General features: G+C 35.9%; 2 protein-coding genes across 6 annotated transcripts in view; one reads left to right on the top strand and one right to left on the bottom strand.

Annotated features, from left to right (window-relative positions):
• Positions 1-17,468, bottom strand: part of RALGPS2 (Ral GEF with PH domain and SH3 binding motif 2) — an 86,853-nt gene that overhangs the window by 21,106 nt on the left and 48,279 nt on the right. For all 4 annotated transcript variants that reach the window (XM_058174754.1, XM_058174752.1, XM_058174755.1 and 1 more), the window contains 2 exons: positions 2,509-2,646; positions 1,879-1,969 (listed from right to left, as the gene is read on the bottom strand). In XM_058174754.1, coding sequence (XP_058030737.1) covers positions 1,879-1,969; positions 2,509-2,646 — 229 coding nt within the window. The remainder of the gene's footprint in view (positions 1-1,878; positions 1,970-2,508; positions 2,647-17,468) is intronic.
• The window catches only part of ANGPTL1 (angiopoietin like 1), a 40,491-nt gene continuing 27,088 nt past the window's right edge, over positions 4,066-17,468 (top strand). For both annotated transcript variants that reach the window (XR_009154104.1, XM_058174756.1), the window contains exons 1-2: positions 4,066-5,112; positions 14,169-15,002. Coding sequence is in view for 1 of the 2 variants with exons in the window: in XM_058174756.1 (XP_058030739.1) it covers positions 14,180-15,002 (823 nt within the window). In the remaining variant the exon portion in view is untranslated. The remainder of the gene's footprint in view (positions 5,113-14,168; positions 15,003-17,468) is intronic.

The raw sequence follows: 17,468 nt of genomic DNA, 5'->3' as shown, positions 1-17,468 counted from the left end.
CATCCACCAACGCGACCAAAGCCGTCTCAGTGCTGTAACCGGGCCGGAAACCGGACTGGAACAGGTCTAGATAGACAGTTTCCTCCAGGTGTGAGGGAAACTGATATGCCACCATACTCTCTACAACCTTCGCCGCGGGTTGGAGACCGGACGATAATTACCTAAAACAGCGGGTCCAGGAAGGCTTCTTGAGGAGGGTCTCACCACCGCCTCTTTCAAGGCGGCCGGGAAGACTCCCTCCACCAAAGAAGCGCTCGTAATTGCCTGGAGCCAGCCTCGTGTCACCTCCTGAGTGGCCAGCACCAACCAGGAGGGGCACGGGTCCAGTAAACACATGGTGGCATTCAACCTACCCAACAACCTGTCCATGTCCTCGGGAGCCACAGGGTGTCAGGCCTGGAAACCATATTAAACTTTAGGTTTCCAGACGCTGCCACATTTTTATCCTGAGGGGAGGAGGGGGGGTTGAGGGATAGGGTAGCATTCTTCAACGGGTCAAGGTCGGATGGCGTTCACGTCTGCAGGAAGAGTGGCAAGAAGTTACTCGAATGAACTGGAGGAACGTGGGACCGTGTGACTATCAGAGGGGTCAGGGGGGTGGGACTATTGGGGTTTGTATAACTGGGGAAACGAATCCGGAACTTCAGTTTTGGGAATTGCATTCATCGTGTGCCAGTCTCCTCATGCTAGTAAAGGACTCTGAGAGGAAAAGGGAAAAATGCTTCTGAGTCTTTATTTTACGCAGAAGAGGTATTTCTGGAACCTTGACACAGGGTCAAACTCATCATGTTGCTTGTATCCTTACAATTTATACTGATATTGTTTCCTGATTGCTTATTTGTAGGCTATGACTATCATTGTTTCAGTAACTGTTAAATTTGCACCCTATGACTATCATTAAGTGTTTTAAGTGGTGTACTTTGATGAAGGTATCTTTTCTTTTATGTACACTGAGAGCATATGCACCAAGTGTGTCCAATCACACTTGGCCAATAAAAAATTCTATTCTATTCTATTCTATTCTATTCTATTCTATTCTATTCAAGTTATGTGGGGTATAAATTAAAAAAAAAATAGTAACCATTATCATAATTTGATAGATTTAAATTAAAAAAACTCATTTAAGTAAGATAAAAAATACCTATTTTTCATTAAAAAATACATGTGAAGTGCCATTTAAAAACACTGTGATTTCCTGGAAGCTTTCTTCCACTCTGTGTATTAATTTAAAGAAAAAAAAACCCAAAATAGTTGCACATATAACTGCTGCATGACAATTAGTCTTAGTTTTTAAAAAGGCCAGTATGGATTTATATGAGGAATACCAAATAGCGCAGTTAATAACAGGGAGGGAAGATTATTAAGAATAGGGGTATATAACAAATAATTCATAATAGATTAAGATTGTCTTAGATCCTGAACAACTATTGATTCTTATTCATCTGTTAGACTTATATCCCACCTTTCCTATTGGAACTCAAAGGACTTACATGGGAATCTCCTCAAAAACTCTGTATTGCAGGTTGGGTGGAGAGAATTACTGCTCACCCAGTGAATCTCAATGGATGAGTTTCCTCATTCCTAGTTCAATGCCTAAACTACTACAGGGGTTTCTGTTTATTATTCTTTTCATTCATTTATTTTTAATATTTACAGCCAAGGGTTATGTTCTAGGAAAGAAAGAAAAAGAAAAAAAAGGAAAAAAAGAAAGAGCAAGAAAGTATTCATGAAAAATGAAAGCCTATAAATAGAAATGTCCTAAAACTTTGAAACATTTATAAAAGAAGACAAGTACTTTTTTTGTTCTTTATGAAAAATTGCTCTAAAACCAAAAATATAATAGTGAATACATTGTAATTGACCAGTTTTTATACTTACTTATAATTATCATCTTCCACAAACTTCTGAAGTTCCTCTATATACTGAACAGAATTCAGGTACTTTTGAACATGAGGCAACACAGGAATATCTAAATAGTAATTAATATACATGGAGAGCAGTTATATTATTGGCAGCCACTAAGATCTATGTATTTTTATATGGCATGATTTCATATCAATGTTAACTATTATTATTATATTATCTTCCTCCCCTCCCCCAAAGCAGGCATTTAGATAATAGATAAATTAATAAAAAGGAAGATTCTTATTGTGAGACTACTTTATTTGAAATAGGCTTAGTCAAAATTAAGGGGGTGGCTTCCAAGATCCTTTTAAATAATAGAAAGCTTACTGTATCAAAGACTTAATTATTTTTTAAAAGTGAATGCTAAGTTGAGAAAAGTACTTTTTTTTCTTTGAAAGAATTTAGTAAACAAATAGTACCATTTACATTTGTTGAAAGAGATATATTTTAAGATATACTCTTCATATCTTGAATTATTTTTTTAAAGTACCTCAGCACCACTTTTAATCAAAGGTAAAATTTGAGCAAGCCTCAATTAATATTCAAGCAATTTTATTCACTGGTTGCACATAATGCTGTAATATACCATATGGTGTAACTTACCATATTCACAAGACTGCTGTAAGTCTGAAATTATTCTAAGAATATTATTCATTAAGTTTGATCTCTGCTCATTTTCCAGAATACTTCCTGTTGATGGATATGCTGAGTCAATATATGTCAAGTCTGAGAGATAAATACCTGAAGATGAATTAAAGATTTTTTTTATCATATAAAGCATTGAAATAGTTACAGGTAGATCTTGCTTACTGACTGCCTCATTTAGCAACTGTTACATTTGTGAAGGAAACCCTCAGCTTTGTGATCAATCCTCTCATTTATGATCATTGCAGTATTTTGCAATCACGTGATTACCATTTGGGAGCTTAACAAATGGCATAGAGTTATCACTGTGTCCCAAGATCATGCCATTTGTATGTTTTGCAACTGGCTTGTGTCAAAGCAGAGATAATAGAAAATACGGAATGTTTTACTTAACAGCTGTGATGATTTGCTTATCAACTGAAGCAGAAGTGAGGCTGTAGGTCCTTGCAGTCACATGATTTTTTGTTTAGCAATCATGGCACTTAGTAATGGTTTTGCTGATCGCAATTGTGGTTCTAAAAGAGAACTACCTGTAGTTCAAATCAAATAACATCACAGCCTTCCATTTCTGCTTCAGATAGTATTTGGACTTTGAAGACATGTCATGAACCTGAAACGTTCAATCCTGGCCTTCCATATAAAACATTTATATTTCAAACTGTATCTAAAATATATTTGCAATTCAACAAAATATTTAATTAATGCACCAATTATATTTTAAAATTCAACTGCTACATGTCTAAATGATTATCATTTGTTCTTTGTATTCAATTATATAAACTTTATATTTGTAATAATAGCATGCAAGATTGACAAGGAAAAAGTTAAATACCGTGTTTCCCCGAAAATAAGACCCTGTCTTATATTTTTTTGAACCCTGAAATAAGCCCTTGGCCTTCTTGCCATGCACTCAAAAGCCCGATTGGGCTTATTATCAGGGGATGTCTTATTTTGGGGGAAACAGGGAAGTAATAAGTGGTTCTCTTAAAAATATTCTTAACAGAATTTTAACTAGTTGTGTTCCCATTGTTGATAAGATATGCTACCAGATCAATCCTAGGTGTTGTCTGCTAGAGACAAAAAGCTAACTGGCAGAGCATTAAATTGTTTGAAATTGTGAGTAAGAAATAATTAGATATTATTTTTGCTCTCTGTCCCTTAAGAAAAGTATAAAAATGAGACAAAAGCCCCAGTCACCAAACATCAAGTTGATCTAAAGTCCTAAGAATAAAAAGTGACATGAAATGGGCAACTTTAGTGGGTTTGTTTACTGTTATTCCTGGAGTTTCTGGTCAGGCTAAGAGAAATGGGTTGGTGCCATTCTTTCTCTGTAACTCTCTTAGTATTTATTCAATAAACCTCTCTCTCTCTCTCTCTCTTTTGCATTTCAGCCTGGTTTGAGCTAATTGAATCCTAAATAATCTATTGGCTTCTAGATGGCCACTGAGTGACAACAAAATATGTAATTAGGAAAATACAGGCTAGTATTTGTGTTTGCCTGATTGTTGGTAACTGGTGTTGAACTGGGATGGGAATAATAAAATAAAATGACAATTTCTCATTCTACTATTAAAAACATCTGGGTTTCTGGCTAAATAAATATTTAATAAACAGTTAGAAATCAATACATTATTCACCTACATTAAAAAGTGATTTGATTGTTTTTTTCTTGGACCAATCACAAAGTCTTTTCTTTATTTAACTTAAGTTATTTAACTTAAGAGTTAATAGCTTTAATGTCTTATTTTTGTCAATGTTTTTTTAAACATTATTGCTATAACAACTGCTTCTCATTAAATAAACTAAAAAAAGAATTCAATAGGACATTCTGGTTTGCATTCTTCAGAATAATAATTGAACACACATATATCCACAAATCTCCTGTTCCTTTCCTTCGCGGAAACAGAAAATTGGATATATCAGTCTGAAAGAATCTCTCCTCTAAAGTAAGTTCACTATGGTAACGGCTAAAGGCAACTTTGAGCAACCAAGTAACAATGCTTTGCAATTACAGTACAGCGCTTAAACTCTTTATAGTTTCCCCATCTGCTGTTTGCTTTCCATTCAACTAGCAAACAGTATCTCCTTGTTCATACTGTGATTCCAACTCTTTTTCCTCTCCTAATTTCAATTCTACTCCAAAGGCCTTGGATAGGAAGTCCTTTGGTCTCCCTCCCTCTTTCTTCCCCCCTCCCTTTCTTCAATTACCTCATACATGGGCTGGCAGTTTCTACGTCTAGGCATGCATTTGTTTAAGAAACACACCCAAGTGTAGTGTGCTGTGCTGTATATGGAAGCAAGTTCAGCTGTTGCTGGTTAGTGCAGTTCAGTTCAGAATGCAAATGAAAGGAAAAGGCACAGCAGCTAGAAAATCATCTTTTCTGTTGCAGAAAGAAATTATTTAGATAGGTCTTTTCTTAAGCTAAAAGTGAGGGATATGTATTTGGATATACACAAAATAATATAGAACCGTGCTAGCCAACTGTATTGGCACCAGGAGGAGGAAATATAAAGAAAAAGCCTCTGAAGTTTTACTCTCTTTCAGAAAAGAGTCATCAGAAGGTTAGTATCTATGCATTTTCTTTGGTGTCAATATGCATGCATTTCCCCCCATATTGGATAAGGATGAGATTGCTGTCACTATATACACATAGTTTAGAATTTATTGTACTCCATTGATTTTTATGATACTCCATTATAGAAAGTAATCAAAATACTATTAGTTGCATGCTGAGGGAAGGTGTGGGGAGAGGATCTTCTCTTACACATTCATTCCCCAAACAATTAGGAAAAAACCCCACTGTTATAAGCAGGTCAAACTGTTTTTAATGTTTTGTGTTAATTTAATGTTTTAAACTTTTTTCTTAATAAAGAAAAACCTAGCAAGTCAGTAACTCTCAAACTATTTCAGGCATATCAATTATTAGCATGAAAAGCTGTAATTTAAATCTTCATTTAATTTTGTTCTATTCATGTACTAATATTGAGCCCAAAATTTTTGATCAAAATCATTCCATTTGTACTTGGAATAAACATGGTATCCACCATGCATGGTAGATTTAAATAAGATTCAGTTATCTCTTTGCTGCTATAGGAACTCAAAAATTGCTAAATTAGCTTGCAAAAGGAAGGTAACCCAAAATAATGTACTAATTATCTTGGCTCAAAGTTAGAGCCCATGATTGCTGAATACAATAATTTCTGTTGTACCTAATAAAGAACAATACAAATACTGGAGTTTTCTTTGGTACAAAACCTTCTATGTTACACTGAGATATATTGCTTTTACATGTTCGGTTCTAAAAGCATTTTTTGCTCTTTCAGAGAGTACCGTGTAATATTAGACTAATATATGCACTGAACAGTTATTCTCAAGTTCTAATTAAAATAGTTTGTTAAGCAAAAAGCAACAAAGTTCAGGATCTTATTAGAACACTTAGCTGTGGAATCTAAGTTGCTGGAATCTATGGCACTCTTTTGCAACCTGGTGCACTCTGGATCTTTTAAACTACATCTTTTGTCAGACCCAGCCTGGGTAGAAAACAACCAAATTGGAAGGTGGCAAAATATCTAGAGGACATCAATTGAAGCAGCTGGTGTAGAATCACTGATATTCATGTATCAAAAATAATTTCAAAACTTTAAGCAGAGCTTTAATTTTATCAGTTTTTAACTAACCAAAATACAGTATTAGATTGTTCTTCTGTACAATATAAAAGTTTTATTTTGATAATTATGTAATTTTTTTAAAAAATGACATTTTTATAAGTAAATCTGATATAATAGTGGAACACATATTTTAGCAAATAGTTAATACTGCCCTTTTCAAACTACTAGTATTTAGTTGTAATAAATGTTTACCTACTCATTATGCTTCAGAGACTGGTTCTATTAATCTGATAAGACAATGTAAGTATTGTGCACTTCAAAATGGAAAACAGAAGACTTATGTTTGCACTTGTGTTCTTACTGCTGAATAGCTGCTATTAAGTAGAAAATAATTCCATGTATTTCATTAGATTGTAGAACTCAATGGCAAAAATTATTATTTAAATATTCTGGATTTTCCATGTATTTTCTGAAAAGTATGATTCTGCAAATAAAGATGTCTATAGAGTTAGGATCAAAATATTCTAGAATGTTGTTCTGATCATGATATTTTGCCTGACTTAGCTTAAAAACCTGAAAATACAGTGTACCTGTAAAAAATAACTGAATGCCACAACAAATTCTTCATGCTGCAAGAATGGTATTCAGTTAAAAATATAGTATTCGAGAGAAAGTATTTGAAGTAGTAAGCTATCTTTAGCTTTATTGTAAATCAAGTATATATTATCTCTTTTCCTGACTGATTTTCAGAAAGTGAACTGCAGAAGATAAAATTAAATCAAAGCTCTGATATTAAAAGAAAAATCTTTACCATTCAGTGAATCAAGCTTTCAGATATAAAAATTCCCAATGACTAAAATAGCAGAATTTTACTAAATGGAATATATAGTAAGTTATTTCAACAGAGTTAATGCAATATAAGATTAATATCACTGAGTACTACTATCAGTTCATAGAAATTCTGTAATTACAGTACAAATTTTCAATCTACAATTTATTCAGTTCCATATTATATGTGATTGTTTAACACAATCAAGAGATGCATCATTTTAATGCTATATAAAAATAATGAGAAATGTACATATGAAATCGAACTGAGTGTTGTTCATCCTTTCGTTTAACATCTTATCCACACCTAAGGTTCCTTTATTTCCAAAGAAGATCAAATAACACATAGCTTTTTGTGCTGAAGTTGAAGTATGTTAATATATGTCTTTCATATTTTTTTCATTAACTCGCCAACCTATTTTTCTTAGGATCAATTTAAACAGAACAATTGTATTATATTAATATATTTTGAACAAGTGCCTTTTTGCCAACTATTTTAATAAGATTGGCTTGTTACTAACTTAATATTAGCAATGAATGGCGTTTTTAAAAAAATGAAAAAGTAAAATCAATCCAATAAAGTAATTAAAATTACAAAATATTTATGGTATTCTAATCAAAGAGGTGCTGAAAATAGCAAAGCATCTGTTTATATTACTAAATTAAGAAAGTAATACATGTACGTATAAGCAATTGCTTGTATTGCTTTGTTTTTACATTGTGTTTTAATTAAGAGGGTCTCAGAACATAATGGATGGAAACTTGAGAAACTATTACACAGAAATTTCTTCACAAACAAAAAGAATACCAAAATATCTACAAGCAGTTGAGAAAATTTGCAATTTCTCTCAAGATGGAGTGTTTAAGAAAGACTTTGCTTATGGAGGGCAAAATCACTTTATGTTTACAGCCATGTGAAAAAAAGAGAGCACAATACCTTTCTTGGGAAAAACTTGCCCTCAGTGATGGGATTCAAATAATTTAACAACCGGTTCTCTGCCCTAATGGTTTCTTCCAACAACCAGTTTGCCAAACTGCTCAGAAAGTTAACAACCGGTTCTCCCGAAGTGTTGCGAAGTGGCTGAATCCCACCACCGCTGTCCCATATACAGATACTATGCCCAACAAAAACAGCACTGGTATGATAGCTTCTACTTGCAGAGATATATGGGTTGAAGCCAATGCTGATTTATGCTAGTTAAAAGATCACACGAATAAACATTATTCTGGGTACCAATAAGAGCATAGCTTAAATCTGTGGCATCTATGATAGCTGAATATCAGAAATAAATTCAATCTTCAAAATATTTCTTATCTAAAAACAAACTATAAGCATACATTATTTTTATAACTTGTCTGGAAGCTGAAAATGAGTTTAAAATGTTTCATGCTCAGAGGTAGATTCAAATTTTAATTTTTCAGAGATAAAAATATTCAAACTAAGCTTGAAAATGGAAAAAAGCCCATTCTTAAATGATTTTTTTTTTTTTTACTGATTACTAATTTTCATTCACATCTATAGAGTAACTAACAAACTAAAAATCATTTCAAAGCTTTCACCTTGGTACCACTTTAGAAAATAAGGAAGACACAATGGACTCCAGTAAGATATTGAAACAAATAGATTACCAATAATGTGGAACATTATGTTAAGGTTCCCTTGCAAACAGTTAGAAATGTGTAACACTCCTTTCCATATCCAATCATTTTAATCATACAAAACCTGAAGGCTAAGTCAGACTATACACATTAACTCACTGTTTTTAATAGCTGACCTTTTTAATGTTATGCAAACATTTCCTCTGTATTTGCAGAAAAATGTAATTTTATTGCTTTTAGCACATTGTTCCATGCAAAATTAAACTGTCACTCACAAATAATATTCAGCTGTAATAATATATGTTTCTTATTTAGACATTTATCCCCCTCTCCCAACAATGCAGCCCAGATGTTTAAACCAGTTCTTCTAAGCAGAATTAATAATTATAATAAGGAGATAGAGCAGATAACTCTGGGAAGAAAGTTCAAAAATTACTTTATGGCAACAAGTTTTTTTTTTATATATTAGGCTCACATGAAGTGAAGTTTCACATGAACCTGAAACAATTGTTTCTGAAACAAATAGCTTTTCAAAAAATAAAAGCCAACAAACAATAAATTACAGCCATAGGATTTGAATTAGTCAGTGCAGTTGTTTCAGTTGCATAGTCTCCTACTTGGTTCCAGGAAGCTGCACTATTATTTGATATAAATAAAATTTCTATTTTCACATGAAGTGTATTACAAATCATTCTCCCAAAGTCTGCTAGAAAAGAGAAATACATGAAGCTTAGGTGAGCAGAGTCTTAAAGGATACTAAAGACAATGGTATATTCATTGACATTAGTGAGCTATTATCATGGTTCACAGTAATGGAAGGAGAAAGCAGCAGTCTAGGACAGTCACAGAGAATTATCAAATTTAAATGAATTCAATGCTCCAGGGTAGGTGAGTTATATTCCAAGGTATTAACTCTGCCCAAGCAAAACTAATTGCAGAACTGCTAACTGCAAAACAGATAGTCCTTGACTTATGACTGGTAGTTTAATGACCACAGCCACGGCAACCAAGGAATAGGCATAAAACAAGACACTGTCCTCCCCACCCCCCAGGGTGGTGCATTTTGTGTACTTGGCAATCTCAAGGTTTTGGTTACCACCTTTAAAGCGCTCCATGGCTTGGGGCCTGGGTACTTACGGGACCGCCTGCCGTTACCTCATGCCTCCCACCGACCCGTACGCTTGCAGAGAGAGGGCCTTCTCAGGGTGCCGTCCGCCAGACAATGTCGGCTGGCGGCCCCCAGGGGAAGATCCTTCTCTGTGGGGGCTCCTACTCTTTGGAATGAACTTCCCCCTGGTTTACGTCAAATACCTGACCTTTGGACCTTTCGCCGCGAACTGAAAACATATCTGTTTGTTCGCGTGGGGCTTTCTTAAATTGTCTAGATTTTAAATTTTAAATTTCATTTAGTCTTAATTTGGGGTCTTTTAGATTTTTAATTATTTTAATTTCGGCCACACTGTATAATAAGTTTTTTAATTTATTTTTAACTGTACATTGTTTCTTTTACCTTGGCTGTACACCGCCCTGAGTCCTTCGGGAGAAGGGCAGTTTATAAATCTAATAAAATAAATAAAATAAATAAATAAATCTGTTCGTATTTATGACTGATTGCCAAATACCCTGTGATTATATGATTGCCATTTGCAATCTTCTCTGCTGGTTTTCCCAGAAAGTCAATGGGGAAGCTAACATAGAAAGTTGCAAACAGGGGTGGAAGATTTGAGGTCCATTCTCACAGTATGCTAAGGGATTTCCCCTTCCATCTGGACAACTCTGGAGCTCAAAAACACTAGCAAAATCAACATTTGGAAGGCCCTTACACTCAGTATTTCCAAAGTGGAGGAGAAAATGCTAACGAATACTATTACTCTCACAATGGTTCAGAAGACCCTTCTTCATACAATTTGAATAATCAGCCTTCTGAACCATAATGAGAATGAGGCCCACATGCAAGATAGAGCAAGTTGACTGTTAAGGTAAGTAGATCCAAATATATTGGGGCTGGGAAAAGGTCTGTGTGCTGGTGAGCCTAGATAGCTGACACCTCCTAACCCAGGGCAACTTTCTATGTGCCAGTGAGCTCTGGACCTACTAGGAAAAGGGTGTCAAACTCAAGGCCTGCAGGCAGGATCCAGCCTGCGATGAGGTCAGATCTGGCAGCCATCCTAGAAACTAAGGTGCTTTTGCCCGGCCCACGCCATCCTGGTGTCCAGGCGGTGGGTGCACAGGCCCAGTTCTCTGCCACTGCATGCAGGGCAACAAAAGTAGTCTGTGGGACTACGGTAAAAAAAAATATAGTTCAGACCTTCCAGCTTCGCAAGATTTTTTTTTTGTGAGATGTTGGAAGGTCTGAACTATTTTTTTTACTGTAGTCCCACAGACTACTTTTGTTACCCTGCACACAGCGGCGGCGAAAGGAGCTGGAAAGCAGGTTAGTGAAGGTATGTAGCTGCCCTGGGGGTGGGTGATGGGTTGGCCTGGGTGAAGGGCCCTCAGGTAAGCTGGTGTGGGGCAGGTGGGGCAGCGCCACACTCCCTGCCTTGCTTCATACTCCACCACCCCACACCGCTCACTTCGTCCTTTGCCACTTCTCCTTGCTTGCCGCTGTAACAGAGCAAGAGGCTGATCAACACACTGGTATGGCAGCCACAAAGCAAGCTGGTGAGGAGTGGAGGACGAAGGAAGGTGGAGAGTGCGGAGCTGTCCCCCACGCCCTGGACCAGCTTACCTGAGCGCCTTGTAGCAAGGCCATGAACATCCTGACCACTGCCTCGTCTTGTGGAAGCTCCAGCAGCCCTGTCCAGGACCCCGTCGCTCACTCTCCTGCTCCTTTGCAGCGGTGAGCAAGGAGAAGTGGTGAAGAACGAAATAAGGCGGTAGAGTTGAGGACGAAGCAGTGCAGGCCTCTGTTGACAGCATGGCTGGTGCCACCATGAGGTGGGTGAGAGAATGATCTGATCAAACATCTGTGTGTGTGTGAAAGAGAGAGCGCTGCTTTTGGCACTGCTCAGTTTCCCACCCCACCCTGCCAGACTGGTCTGGTGGGGGGAGATTGCCTTCAGCCTTCTCCACCGCACCGGGAACAGGGATTGACCATCTCCGAAGCTCCACCACTGAAGGCAATCCTCCGCCAAACCAGACCAGCTAGGTGAGAGTGGGGTGGGAAACTGAGTGGCGCCAAAAGCAGCTGATGGCACACCGGCTGTAGTTGCCCCACATCCCACCCACTGGAGACCTCTGGATTCCCTCCCCAACCCCACCCAGCCCCCACAGGCACCAACCACACAAGCAACGTCAAGCTGGCCACGCCTCAGGCCACCCCCAGTTGGCCATGCCCACCCCGCCCATGCCCCTCCTCCCAGCCCCCAGAGGACAACCACAATGCTGATCCAACCGACAATGAAATAGAGTTTGAGACCCCTGATCTATGCGATTTAGTTGCAGTATGATTTCAGTGAACTGAATATAGATACCTGCCTTTCATACATTTTCTTTGCTGTGGTTAGCATTACTGATAATATTACTACAAGAAAATATATTATAATTGTGCATGTTCTCTTCCCTTCTCCAGTACTGTTAAAGCTTGGGACACCTAAAGGTATGCATATATTGCATAAATATGCATAATACAGCTGCTCCACAAGGCCTGGTTCTCTTTTGGACTAAAATAACAACGGCAACAATAAATAGTAATATTTAACTCTGTCTTTTCTCATGTAAGAGTAATAGGTGAGACCTCTGGCACTGAAAAAAGATTAACACTATCTATAACAAAAAGGAAGGATGAAATGGTGTAAGAGAGAAAGGAATTAATTATGGCAAAATGTTTTTTTCCCTTGCTAAAATACTAGTTTTATGCACCAGTAGCATCAGATAATGCTAGGGGTAGGGTGATGAGTATATCCTTACACTGGGTAAACAGTTAAAATACAACTGAATTCTAGGAAGAATTTACTTATGCTGATAGAGATGGAACATTTCACTTAATGTTGTTTGAAGGCTATTTTAAAGAACAGCACTTTCACTGGAAAGCAAATCTCCACTATATCTTAAAAGGGAGCTAAATTATATCTTGGGTAAGTTCAAATGCAAACAAGCAATTTTCATTTGGCATTACTTTTTGTATACAGAAAAAAACCTAACAAGAACATAGTCTATTTACAGTGAAATGTTACCATTTGAAATGTTCATCTGAAGTAGGCAAAATAATATTTAATACTGTTTGAAACTATTTTTACAGTAAAAAAAACCACGATTATTGCCAGATAAAAATAAATTTGAGGAATTTGAGTAATTAAGATGTAGAATAATGTATAGACTACATGACAGAATCTAATCTACTGTAACTGCAATATCTGAGGTTAATAATTTTAACAATGACATTTATAACACAATTTTTACAAGGTATTTTGGCATTCATTTTTTTAAAATGCACTGCCCTTTAAATATATATAAAAGATCAATTCATTGAATTCAAATAGCTATTTAGATGAAAATAATTTCAAAAATGTTACTATAAAAAATACCTGTCCATCTCCATATTCCTAAACTCTTCAAATATGCAGCCTGTAGTACAGTAGCCATTTTATATGGTAATATCCTATTATACACAGCAGTAGTAAAGTTCCTGGCGAAATGTTTTCCCGCTGAATTACCTATTGTGTTTGTTCATGTCACTCAGAGTTTTCATACTGTAATATAGGATTACCTCATGTAATGAGACACAAGTAGGAAAATGGATGGAGGAGGGAGCTTATTTATAACCTGAAAATATTCATGCTTGGTCTTTAATATGGAAACTAAACTTATTGTTTACAAGGTTATATTTTGTCATTCAAGATGAGTATTGCAAAATGTAAGATGATAAATCAACACAGAGTTGTTAGCTCGACCTCTATGTTATCCAGTATTAGTAATTATATGCATCATATCCTGATACCATACTATAGTACTGAACTTATCCAACTGTTGTGACTTTAATTGACTTCTAATCTAAGATACTAAATGTTTCTGCTTTTCATACTTCTGCTAATAAAATATATAGCGAATAGGAGATAGTTAAAGCCTGAAGAACTGACAAACCCTTAATCTTTCTATAATTTTTGACATGATTATTTCTATACTGATGCAGTCTTGGCAATATCTAAAATTGCCCCATTATATCAGCCAATCCTATCTGGACAGGTAGGGAAGGAATGTCCCAGAACTTGTCAGTTAAAAAACTATGACTGTGACCATTTTTTTGCTATTGCCCCCACCCTTTGGAACATTCTCCTCTGAGAGGAGAGACAGGCTCCCATTGTCCAGGCCTTTGGGAAATATCTAAAGACCTGACTCTGCTGTCTTGCATGGAAATCACAAAGGACCATGCAGCTGTGGGGCTAATTAGCACCCCGAAGGTCTTCCCTTTACCATTTAATTAACTTTTTTAACGCTGAATTTTAATTATCCTTGCTTATTTAATTTTTACACACAGTTTTTGTTTTCAGTATTTTATTTCTATACCACTCAGAGTCCATCTGCAAAGAAGATGGGCAGTTTCTAAATTTGATAAATAAAATGTATTTTTCTCCATTTAGTTCACTTGAAAATGAAGACAGTCCCATGGATTTGGAGTTTCTTAATAATGCTATTATCAAATGGATATTATACAGTAGAGACTACACTTAAAAAATCCTTTCCTAAACGAAATCCACGTTCTACAGAAGAGGGTGAGGAAGGGAAAAAGTGTGGCTACACATTTATTGTTCCAGAACAAAAAATAACTGGACCAATTTGTGTCAACACTAAAGGCCCAAGTCCAGGAAACAAAAAAGATGAAATTACTAGGATGGATATTGAGAATTTGAAAGAAGTATTATTCAAGCAAAAGCGAGAGATTGATCTCTTGCAATTAGTGGTGGATGTGGATGGAAATATAGTAAATGAAGTAAAATTGCTGAGAAAAGAGAGTCGTAACATGAATTCACGTGTTACTCAGCTGTATATGCAGCTCTTGCATGAGATAATTCGCAAACGAGACAATTCACTGGAGCTTTCCCAGCTGGAAAACAAAATCCTCAATGTTACAACTGAAATGTTGAAGATGGCATCAAGGTACAGAGAGCTTGAAATAAAATACGCAGCGCTAACTGACCTTGTAAATAATCAATCAGTCATCATCACACTTTTGGAAGAACAATGTCTGCGAATATTCTCACGGCAGGATGCACATGGTTCACCGCCACTAGTTCCAGTGGTGCCTCATCACATTCCTAATAATCCACAATACAACCCTACATTGCTCGGAAGCAATGAAATTCAGAGAGATCCAGGTTATCCTAGAGAGAGAGATGTAAAGCCACCCCCTGATCCAGTTACTTCTCCTACAAAAAGTCCTTTCAAGATTCCACCATTAACTTTAATAAATGAAGGTAAGCCTTTTCTTATTAATTTGAACATTTCTAACAGAAAAATATTTGAACCTTTGTGATTTTAGTGAATATATCAACTTTTAAAAGCACCAACTATATGAAAGCTATACAAGTAGCATTCTGAGCAATGTTTTTTATAATGTTTAGGGAGACTAAGGAAGGCTCTCATCTCATTTATTTCCTTAATCTTGTCTAGCAATTTCAAGCAGTTGCTTTTTTACTGCTCTTAGGCAATATTAATAGATCTGGGCTGTAAAGACCTAACGATCATTAGATGGCAGCAAGTTTATATATATAATTTTACTGTCATCTAACGGTTCTCCGGATTTTTATCAGAACAGCCCTATCCCAGTCCAGTCAGCCCTATCCCAGTCCAGTATTTAAGCATTTCCACAAAAATAGAAGGGCTCTGTTTGATATATTTAAGTGTGCAGGGAATGCCCTCTTGTGGCTGTAAGTTTTTATAACAATTGAATCCTTATTTTGGTATCAGGTTGATATAAAATAATAACACAGAAACTGCAAAAACAATTACAACATAAAACATATATCTAATATCTGTAAGGACAATAACTATAAAGCTAAAAGATGTAGTGGTAACAGGTATTAGTCTTGTACAAATCAAATCCTTAGCCTTCTAGAAAGTCGAAGTAGATTTCACTTTATGCAGTAAATTAAAGTAGATTTTAGCTTTATGTGGTTATTAACTACCGAATAATTAGTTTCCCAGAGTAGCATCAAACCATGAGTCATCTGCACCTCTATAACTGTCTGGTGTTGTATCTTATGATTCTTGATGAATATTTTTGTTCTTTTCATTTTATGTATACTGAGAGCATACGTACCAAAGAGAACTTCCTTGTGTGTCCAATCACACTTGGCTAATGAAGAATTCTATTCTATTCTAGTAATGGGAGAATAGGATATTGAGGAAATATCTGGAAAAGGTTCACGGCATGTGGCAAGAAATGAATAGCAATAGCACTTAGACTTACTGCTTCACAGTGCTTTTATAGCCCTCTCTAAGCAGTTTACAGAGTCAGCATATTGCCCCCAACAATCTGGGTCCTCATTTTCCCCACCTCGGAAAGACGGAAGGTTGAGTCAACCTTCAGCCTGGTGAGATTCGATCTGCCAAATTGCAGTCAGCAGAAGTATCCTGCAGTACTGCATTCTAACCACTGCGAATACAAGTGTTATGGGAAAGCATTTTCCTATACTGAATGATCTTGGAAGTATTGTTGGGGCCATGCCATGTTATGCTTTCAATCTATTTTTTTCTATAGTAATAAAAACTAAATTTATTTTGAAGATTAATGCCACAAATAGTATAGTTCTTGATGGGAAAAAAATTGAAATAGTAGCTTAAATCTTATCTAAATTCTTTATTGCACTATTTACAAGTTTGTTGTCAATGAAATTATTTTTGCTTGCCTGTTACTTTCTTCTAGAGTGAATCAGTTATTTGTCACAGCTAGCCACTTCGAAAAAATTTAGACAAGAATAAACAACAAACTATTCAAAATAAATAGCTAATATAAATAATTTAGTAGAAGGCAAAATAAATAATAAAATGAAAACAAAGGATCAAATAAAATGCTAGATCTAAAAAACAAAGGAACACAACTAGTAGTCATTTAACTCCATGGTGTTTAGATTTGCGCAGTAAATATTAATGAATGAGGCTACACAATACAGTATAAATCGTTCAGGCATAGCTGCCACTTCTGTGGGCATAAACCCTACAGAATTTCAGCATACAGAACTTGGTTAACCAATCATATACAAGAGTCATGTTAATGAAAAGGGCACACAATATAGACGTGGTGTCTGAAAACACAAGTGAATTGATTTTGGAGCGAATAGAGACATGAAAGGATATACTAGGAAATAATGAAGAGGGTAGCAGTTATCAGCAATCTACTGACATGGATCAGAGACACAATACAAATAGAATTCTCTGTTTTTTGTGATCCTCTAAACCAGGGGTGTCAAACTAGCATCTTAACGTGATGTATTGTGGCTTTTTTCCCTAAACTGGGTGTGGTGGCATGTGATGCATCTGGTCTGCAGGCCGCAAGTTTGATACCCCTGCTCTAAACTCTTTGTAACTCTGTGTGTTAGTATACAGAGTATGTTATACATTCTTAGGGACGTTAATTAAAACTTTGTAAAAGTGTTTTTTGACAAGCTGATAAAATTATAAAGCAGTAAGAGAAGGGTCTTCCTGATATTTGATATAATTAATTTTGTTGCTGGAAGAATTAAATTTGTTGCTGCATATTTTTAAAAATAATGTGATTAGAAAGTTGCTCAGGAGTGATTATATAAACATTATAAACTCAATAAACACAGTTTCTTCTTTTCTATAGCACTCAGAATTCATAACAAACCTCTTCAGAGTCGTAACAAAATTTTACAATTCAGTTTGAGATCTTTTATAGTATAGGGTTATAGGGTATGTTC

This window comes from Ahaetulla prasina, chromosome 3 (assembly GCF_028640845.1).
Source record: "Ahaetulla prasina isolate Xishuangbanna chromosome 3, ASM2864084v1, whole genome shotgun sequence".
In the NCBI taxonomy this organism is placed as follows: Eukaryota; Metazoa; Chordata; class Lepidosauria; order Squamata; family Colubridae; genus Ahaetulla; species Ahaetulla prasina.
Note: the sequence above shows the minus strand (reverse complement) of the source record. Positions and strands in the feature narration are given on the sequence as shown.